Source organism: Sciurus vulgaris, assembly GCF_902686455.1.
Source record: "Sciurus vulgaris genome assembly, chromosome: 15".
NCBI lineage: Eukaryota > Metazoa > Chordata > Mammalia > Rodentia > Sciuridae > Sciurus > Sciurus vulgaris.
Genome location: NC_136476.1, coordinates 52,151,102 through 52,161,067, shown reverse-complemented (window position 1 = coordinate 52,161,067; position 9,966 = coordinate 52,151,102). Strand labels below are relative to the sequence as shown.

General features: G+C 36.7%; 1 protein-coding gene across 1 annotated transcript; it reads right to left on the bottom strand.

Moving 5' to 3' along the window:
• Positions 1 to 8,506: 8,506 nt before the first annotated feature.
• On the bottom strand, positions 8,507 to 8,867 carry LOC306645034 (small ribosomal subunit protein eS27-like). Its single transcript, XM_079112290.1, has one exon. The coding sequence runs from the start codon at positions 8,816 to 8,818 to the stop codon at positions 8,564 to 8,566; it is 255 nt and encodes an 84-aa protein (XP_078968416.1). The 5' UTR covers positions 8,819 to 8,867; the 3' UTR covers positions 8,507 to 8,563.
• Between the last annotated feature and the right edge of the window lie 1,099 nt (positions 8,868 to 9,966).

Genomic DNA, 9,966 nt, shown 5'->3' with positions numbered 1-9,966 from the left:
ATGTTAGGCATTTTCATTATAATGTGCCTTGGTGTGGATCTGTTGTGATTTTGTGCATTTGGTGTTCTGTAAGCCTCTTTTATTTGATTTTCCATTTCATTCTTCAGGTTTGGGAAATTTTCTGATATTATTTCATTGAATAGGTTGTTCATTCCTTTGGTTTGTATCTCTGTGCCTTCCTCAATCCCAATAATTCTTAAATTTGGTCTTTTCATTATTTCCCATAGTTCTTGGAGATTTTGTTCATGATTTCTTACCATCTTCTCTGTTTGAGCAACTTTATTTTCAAGATTAAATATTTTGTCTTCATTGTCTGAGGTTCTGTCTTCCAAGTGGTCTAGTCTTTTGGTGATGCTTTCCATTGAGTTTTTTATGTGGTTTATTGTTTCCTTCATTTCAAGGATTTCCATTTTTTTTTTTTTGAGAATCTCTATCTCTTTGTTGAAATGATCTTTTTCTTCCTGCACTTGCTCTTTCAGCTTATTGGTATTATCATTCACTGCCTGCATTTGCTCTCTTATCTCATCCTTTGCTCACGAATCATCTTAATCATGTATAATCTGAAGTCCTTTTCTGACATTTCTTCTAACATAGTGTCATTGGATTCTATTAATATGGAACCTAGATTTGTTTGGATCATTTTCTTCCCTTGTTTTTTCATGTTGTTCATGTATCTTCCCCTCTAGCAGTGCAGATCTGGGGTATTGCAGATTTCCCCCTATAGGCTTATAGTGGCCCTATAGGTTTCCAAAACTTTTTCTTTAAGGGGAGATCAATATTAGCAGTGCCCAATTCAGACACTATGCAATCCTAGACCAAATAGCCCCTTGAGGACAATAACAAAATTGTCATAATAAACAGAATGAGTTTAAATATTATCTTCAGTAAAACAAACAGATTTGCAATAAGGTTGCAGTTTCTAATGGAGGACAAAGAGGATGCACAGGGATGTAGCTGTTAATGGGAAAAGAAAAGAATATACAAAAGTTCTAGAAAATAGAAAGGGTGAGAGTGTAATCAAAAGAAATTGTATGTTAGCATGCAAAAATGGGAGAAAGAGACTCTGAGGGAACAGGTAAACAAAAGGAAAAGAGAGCAAGAAAAGTAAATAAATAAAAACTTAAATGTTTTCAAAATGGAGAAAAAAGAAAATCTGTAGTATAACAGTCATATAGTAATGAAACCTCCCAGAGTTCAGTAGCCTGATGCATGAGAGGTACCTGACAATGATCTTTAAGCCTCCAGCGGGCGTCTCAGGATGGGATTTTCCCCACCTAAAGATCGGAGCTACTGCTTCCAGGATTATCCAAGATGGTGCTCTGGCTTCGAAATGTGTTGGCAAATGGGGAGCTGCAGCTCAGGGTGTGGCTGTGGTCAGCTGGAGGTCCTGGAGGTAGGATGCGGTTGGTCAGGCAGGGGTCCTGGAGGTCGGGTGTGTTTGGTGTGGTGGTGGGATCCTGGAGGCCAGGTGCAATCAGTCGGTCTGGGGTCCTGGTGATAGGGTGCAGTCAGTTGGTCTGGGGGTCCTGGTGGCAGGGAGCAGTCAGTCGATGTGAGGGCCCCAAAGGCAGGGAGTGATCTATCGGGCTGAGGGATCCTGGAGACGGGGCTCAGTCAGTCCGGCCAGGGGTCCTATGGGGCCTGGCTATTGTCTCAAAATGGCGGCAGCCACGTGTAATCAAACCTGCAGGTACTATAAACAGTGAACTTCCAGGCAACGGCAGGCAGCTGGTGCTCCACTGGCGGTCAGTGATCAGTTTGCTGACTGTTGTTGGAAGATCAGGAGGTGAACCTCGTGCATTAGGTGATGGATAGGTGTAAGACAGATGATGGACAGGCAAGAGGCAGGCAAATGGCGAATGATAGGCGCCTGACAGTGAGTAATCTGCACTCACAAAAGGTGTCGATATACTGGCAGACTGCAGGTGATCACAGCAGACAAATGGGGTAAACAGCAGGGGATCAATAAGCAGCAAAAACTGCCTCACCAAGAAACAGATATCCTCTGCTTGAAACCAGAGTTATGGAGTGACAAGGAACGCAGCCTCCCTCTAGTCTGCCATCTTGGATCTCCCTCTGCCCTGTATTTTCTGACCTAGGAAGAACAGGTCATTCTTCAAGATGCAACTCTTGCTTAAACTCTTCCAGCTTCTCTGAAAAATAAAATTGTTTCCTCAAGTTATGTTGACTAAAAACTCTCCCAAGCACTACTGTAAAAAATTTCTTGATATATTGTGGTTAACTCCCTGCCCCACTGTATTGGGGACTGAACCGAGGGCCTTGGGCATGCTCGTGCTCTACCACTGAGCACATCTCCAGTCCTATTGTAGTTAAGTCTTCTTTTAAAATATTTTTTTATTTGTCAGTGGACCTTTATTTATTTATATTTGGTGCTGAGTAGTGAACCCAGAGCCTCACGCATGCTAGGCAAGAGCTCTACCACTGAGCTATGACCCCAGCCCTGTAGTTGTCTCTTAATATGCCTCTTTTATCTATCAAACTTTTTCCTTTAGAGGCTGAATGATCTGGCTTTAAAGAGAGTGCCTGGCTCTAAAGAGAGTGACCAGGTTCATTATTCATTTCTGTCATTATCCGTGTATACTCAGGCAAGTTGCTGAAGTGTTCTAAGATTTGCTATTTCAATCACTAAAATGGGGATCATAAAATTTCTTTCCTCATGGACTTTAAAGGACTAAATGAGTGAAAGCATATAAGGCACTGATAATGGCACCACACAATAAGGTCTTAATAAATTGTTAAGATTATGGATTATCATAACAAGTATAACTTTGTATACCTATTACATATCAGACTTTGTGATATATATAATATATAGTGTATATATGTTAATATGTGACTTTGTATACATATATGTATGTGGTAATTTCAATTATATCACAGTAATAATCAGAGTAAGAATTAGTCTGAGTTTATAGATGAAGAATTAGGACTCACAGATTAAATAATATTCCCAAGATCACATTTTAATTAAGTGGCACAGTCTGGATTTGAGTCAATACAAAAATACTTAATCCCATGTCTAGGGATTATCTTTATTTTTGATTTCTGACACTTCTCAGAATTCTATGCACAGATATGTTCAATGAATGCTTTCTAAAATAATGAATAAAGTTAGAAGATGTTTGGAGGCATTTGTATATGTTTTAGAACTTCTCTTCAGATGACAGTTATAATTAAATTATTTGAATTAAAATGATAAGTGGGTGTCTTTTAATGATATTTGATAAAATAGTAGAGGAAAATGATCTGAGAGTAGGGAAAGATCTCTTCCAGCTGAAAGAGAAGAGAATTCCCTTAGGGAATATGGAACTCTGGGACTCTTGCCAATGTATTAGCTGTTTCCTGATGATGATTTGCCAACTCTGGACCCTCAGACTGTATTTTCTTTCTTATTTGGAACTACCATTAATCATGAAGTTAAGTTATATTTTCTGACAAATATCAAGGTTGTTTATATATTGGATTTGGAAATGTCAACTATAGGGTTAATTCTTACAGGTTATCTATCCATGATTGCCAAATGGGAAACAGTTGACAACATAAATTCTCAAAACCCTCCATTGAATTCTGAGAGAGAATATATGCAGTTTTTAAATATATATTCATATAAAAATATTTATGTGCCAGGCTGCACTGGATTCAGATGAAAAATGGACAAAAAGAAGTCTGTTTCAGGGAGCTTACATTCTGGTGGAATCAAATAATACTCAAATGCATAATTACACTGGATATTAAGTGGTATTGAGAAATTAATAAGGAGTTTCTATAAGGGAACATAACATTCGATTTTGATCTTGTCTGGGGAATTAAGGAAAGTTTCCTTAAAAATGATATTTAAATTGAGCAATAAATGAGAGTTAACTAGCTGAGTAAAGAGAAGTCAGTGTCACAGGGAGAGAGAACGGGATGTATAAACAAGTGCGGATCTTAATATAGGATAGGGTGTCATACCTCCCAAGACCTGAAGAAGCCTACTTTGTGATCTAGAGTACAGAAGAGAACTGCAGAGTGACCTGAGCAAGACTGATGGTAGCATGCAGGGGGCAGGGAAGAGCATGCTAAGTATATTCAATTTTATCCTAAAAATAAGAGAAGGGCAATGAAGTTTTTTGCACAGGATTGATCACAGGCTGAGACCTCCCAAACTGTGAGCCCAAACAGTTTAACCTTTTCTCTATATTGTTGATCATCTCAGGTAGATGTTATAGTAAAAGGAAAGTTGAGTGACTGTCGCCTTTGCCATGTAAGGTGACATATTTACAGGTTCCCTCTCTCTCTCTCTCTCTCTCTCTCTCTCTCTCTCTCTCTCTCTCTCTTTTCTTTCCTTACTTTCGAAACAGGGTCTTGCTATGTTGCCCACAATGGCCTCCAGCTCTTCAGCTCAAGTAGATCTCAGCCTCCTAAGTAGCTGGGACTACAAGCATTGTGCCACTGTGTCTGGATTTTTATAATCCTTTTAATTTCTGTAAGGTTGGTAGTTAATACTCCTCTTTTATTTATTTTTCAGCAATTTGTGTCTTCTTTCTTTGTTTCTTGATGAGACTAGCTAAAGGTTTGTCAATTTCGTTATCTTTTTAAAAATCCAAACTTTGGTTTTATTGATTTGATTAATTGTTTTCTATTTCTTCCATTATGTTCCTTGATATCTCCTTCCTTCTATTTGCTTTTGGTTATTTGCTCATTTTTCCTATTTTTTTTTCTTTTTTTGTACTGGGAATTTTTTAAAAATTTTGATTCATTGTACACAAATGGGGTACAACTTTAATTTCTCTGGTGGTACACGAAGTAGAGTCACACCATTTGTGTAATCATACATGTACATAGGGTAATGATGTTTGTCTCATTCTATTGTTTTTCCTTCCTCCATCCCTCCCCATGCCTCATTTTCCTCTATACAATCCATCCTTCCTCTATTCTTGCTTCCCCCACCATTATGTAACATCATCCACTTATCAGAGATATCATTCAGCCTTTGGTTTTTGGGATTGGCTTATTTCACTTAGCATGATATTCTCCAACTCCATCCATTTACTTGCAAATGCCATAATTTTATTCTTCTTTATGGCTGAATAATATTCCATTGTGTATATATACCACAGTTTCTTTATCCATTCATCTATTGAAGGGCATCTAGGTTGGTTCCACAATCTATCTGTTGTGAATTGCGCTGCTATAAACATTGATGTAGCTGTGTCAGTATAGTATGCTGATTTTAAGTCCTTTGGGTATATACCAAGGAATGGGATAACTGGGTCAAATGGTGGTTCCATTTCAAGTTTTCTGAGAAATCTCCAAACTGCTTTCCAGAGTGGCTACACCAATTTGTAATCCCACCAGCAATGTATGAGTGTACCTTTGGGAAAAGGTACACATCCTCACCAACACCTATTGTTGCTTGTATTCTTGATAATCACCATTCTAATTGGGGTGAGATGGAATCTTAGGATTTTTTTACTTTTTTTAGTTTTTACTTGCATTTCTCTTATTACTAGAGATATTGAACATTTTTTCATATATCTGTTGATTGCTTGTAGATCTTCTTCTGTGAAGTCTCTGCTCATTACCTTGGCCCATTTATTTTTATTTTTTATTTTTTTACTTTTTTTGGTGCTGGGGATTGAACCTAGGGCCTTGTGCATGTGAGGCAGGCATTCCACCAACTGAGCTATATCCCCAACCCCTCCTTAGCCCATTTATTGATCCGGTTATTTGTATTCTTGGTGTGAAGTTTTTTGAGTTCTTTATAGATTCTGGAGATTAGTGCTCTATCTAAAGTGTGTGTGGCAAAGATTTTTCTCCCACTCTGCAGACTCTCTATTCACATTGTTGATTGTTTCCTTTGCTGAGAAAAAGCTTTTTAGTTTGAATCTGACCCAGTTATTGATTCCTGCTTTTATTTCTTGTGCTTTGGGAGTCATATTAAGGAAGTCTGATCCTAAGCCGACATGATGAAGATTTGGACCTACTTTTTCTTCTATTAGTTGCAGGGTCTCTGGTTTAATCCTGAGGCCCTTGATTCATTTTGAGTTGAATTTTGTGCAGGGTGAGAGAGAGGAATTTAGTTTCATTTTGCTGCATATGGATTTCCAGTTTTCCCAGCACCATTTGTTGAAGAGGCTATCTTTTCTCCATTGTATGTTCTTGGCACCTTTGTCTAGTATGAGATAACTGTATTTATGTGGGTTTGTCTCTGTGTCCTCTATTTTGTACCATCAGTCCACCTGTCTGTTTTGGTGCCAATACCATGCTGTTTTTGTTACTATTGCTCTGTAGTATAGTTGAAGTTCTGGTATTGCAATACCCCCTGTTTCATTCTTTCTGCTAAGGATTGCTTTAGGTATTCTGGGTCTCTTATTCTTTCAAATGGATTTCATGATTGCTTCCTCTATTTCTATGAGGTATGTCATTGAGATTTTAATTGGAATTGTATTGAATTTGTATAGTGCTTTTGGTAGTATGGCCATTTTTGCAATATTAATTCTGCCTATCCAAGACATGAGAGATCTTTCCATCTTCTAAGGTTTCTTTAATTTCTTTATTTAGTGTTCTGTAGTTCTCATTTTGAGGTCTTTCACCTCTTTTGTTAGTTTGATTTGCAAGTATTTTATTTTATTTGTTTGAGGCTATTGTGAATAGGGCTATTGTGAAATTATTCCTAATTTATCTTTCAGAGGATTCATCACTTATGAATAAAAATGTATTAGATTTAGGAGTGTTTATTTTATATCCTGCTAATTTACTGAATTCATTTATGAGTTCTGGAAGTTTTCTGGTGGAATTTTTTGGCTCCTCTAAATAATCATGTCATCGGCAAATAGTGATAGTTTGAGTTCTTCTTTTCCTATTTGTATCCCTTTAATTTCTTTGTTCTGTCTAAGTGCTCTGGCTAAAGTTTCAAGGACGAAAAGAAGTGGTGAAAGAGGGCATCCCTCCCTTGTTCCAGTTTTTTGGGTGAATGCTTTCAGTTTTTCTCCATTTAGAATGATGTTGGCCAGGGGCTTAGCATAAATGGCCTTTACAATGTTGAGGTATGTTCCTACTATCCCTGCATTTTCTAGTGTTTTGAGCATAATGGGGTGCTATATTTTATCAGATGCTTTTTCTGCATCTATTGAAATAATTGTATGATTCTTAAGTCTGTTGATGTGGTGAATTACATTTTTTGATTTCCAGATGTTGAACCAATCTTGCATCCCTGGGATGAAACCCACTTGATCATGGTGCCTTATCTTTTAAATATGTTTTTGAATGCAATTTGCTAAAATTCTGTTAAGAATTTTTGCATCTATGTTCATTAGGGATATTGGTCTGAAGTTTTCTTTCCTCCATGTGTCTTTGTCTGGTTTGGTATCAGGGTGATATTAACTTCATAGAATGAGTTTGGAAGGGTTCCCTCCTTTTCTATTTCATGGAATATTTTGAGGAGTACTGGAATGAGTTCTTCTTTGAAGGTCTTGTAGAACTTGGCTGAGAATCCATCTGGTCCCAGACTTCTCTTGGTTGATAGGCTTTTGATGACTACTTCTATTTCATTGCTTGAAATTGATCTATTTAAATTGTCTTCCAGATTCAGTTTGGGTAGATCATGTCTCTAGAAACCTGCCGATGTCTTTGAGATTTTCTATTTTGTTGGAGTATAGATTTTTAAAATAGCTTCTAATTATGTTTTGTATTTCAATAGTGTCTGTTACGATAGTTCCTTTTTCTTCCTGAATTTTAGTAATTTGAGTTTTCTCTCTCCTTCTCTTTGTTAGTATGGCTAAGAGTTTGTCAATTTTGTTTATTTTTTCAAAGAACCAACTTTCTGTTTTGTCAATTTTTTTTGAATTGTTTCTTTTGTTTCAGTTTCATTGATTTCAGCTCTGATTTTAATTATTTCCTGTCTTCTGCTACTTTTGGTGTTGATCTTTTCTTTTTCTAGGGCTTTGAGCTGTAATGTTAGGTCATTTATTTGTTGATTTTTTCTTCTTTTATTGAATGCATTCCATGCAATGAATATTCCTCTTAGTATTGCTTTCATAGCGTCCCAGAGATTTTGATATATCATTTTTCTCATTTACGTCTAAGAATTTTTTATCTCCTCCCTGATGTCTTCTGTCATCCATGCATCATTCAATAGCAATAATAAATAATAATAAATATCATTATTTAGTCTCCAGGAGTTAGAGTAGTTTCTGTTTTTTATTTTATCATTGATTTCTAATTTCATTCCATTTTGATCTGATAGAATACAAGGTAGTATCTCTATCTTTTTGTATTTTCTAAGAGTAGCTTTGTGGCATAACATATGGTCTATTTTAGAGAAGGATCCGTGTGCTGCTGAGGAGAAAGTATATCGCTAGCTGATGGATGTAATATTCTATATATGTCTGTGAAGTCTAAATTATTGATTGTGTTATTGAGTTCTATGGTTTCTTTGTTCAATTTTTTTGGAAGATCTGTCCAATGGTGAGAGAGGTGTGTTAAAGTCACCTAGTATTTTTTTTTTTATACAAATGCGTTTATTGGGATGTTTTCCCACTCATCTTGATTTAGGCTGCTTTTAGTGCTGCTTCCTCCTGAAGGAACATCCTTCTGTAAGTCTTGCTTTTCCTCCTGTAGGCTGGCAGAGGACAGTTGAATAGCCAACACACAAAACTACTCTTTTTGCATGACTAAAAAGTGTCGTGATTTTAGAGCATCCTGGGCATTTCACATCCATGAAATAGGAATTGGGGATCTGCACCGGGTGCTTCTTCTTGTGTTTCCTCTTCTCCTGTTCTGGATAGGGATGAAGGAGATCTTTTGTGAGAGGCATGTTCTTGTGGGGAGGTTGTCACCACCAGAAAGACAAAGTCACCTAAAATTATTGTGTTGTGGTCTATTTGGGTCCTGGAAATGAGATGGATTTGTTTAATGTATATGGATGCAACATTGTTTGGGGCATAAATATTTATGATTGTTATGTCTTGCTGATTTATGCTTCCCTTAAGCAGTATGAAATGTCCTTCTTTATCCCTTCTGACTAACTTTGGCTTGAAGTCTGCTTTATCTGATATGAGGATGGAAACCCCCACTTTTTTACTGAGTCCATGTGTTTTTTTCCCATCCTTTCACATTTAGTCTGTGGTTTTTTTTTTTTTTTTTTTTTTTTTTCTGTAAGATGAGTCTCTTGAAGGCAGCATATTGTTGGGTCTTTCTTTTAAATCCTATCTGCCAGTCTATCTCTTTTGATTGATGAGTTCAGGCCATTAACATTCAGAGTTATTGAGATATGACTTGTATTCACAGTCATTTTGGCTTATTTTTGGTTTTTAACTTGGTTTCTCCTTTAATTGGCTATTCCATTAGGGTAGTTCCTACCTTTGCTAACTTACATTGCTGTTTTAAATTTCTTCCTCATGGAATATTTTGCTGAGAATGTTCTGTAGTTCAGGCTTCCTATTTGTAAATTCTTTTAGCTTTTGTTTATCATGGAAAGATTTTATTTCATCATCAAATCTGAAGGTAAGTTTTGATGGGTATAAGATTCTTGGTTGGCATCCATTTTCTTTCAGAGCTTGAAATATTTTGTTCCAGGGCCTTCTAGCTTTTAGGGTCTGGGCTGAGAAATCTGCTGATATATGTATTGGTTTCCCCCTTTATGTAATCTGATGCTTTTCTCTTGTGGCTTTCAAAATCCTATCTTTATTTTGTATGTTAGTTATTTTCATTATAATGTGCCTTGGTGTGGATCTGTTGTAATTTTGTGCATTTGGTGTCCTGTAAGCCTCTTATAGTTGATTTTCCATTTCATTCTTCAGGTTTGGGAAATTTTCCCATTATTTCATTGAATAGATTATTCATTCCTTTGGTTCGTATCTCGGTGCCTTCCTCAATACCAATAATTCTTAAATTTGGTCTTTACTTGATATCCCATAATTCTTGGAGGTTCTGTTTGTGATTTCTTACCATCTTCTCTGTTTG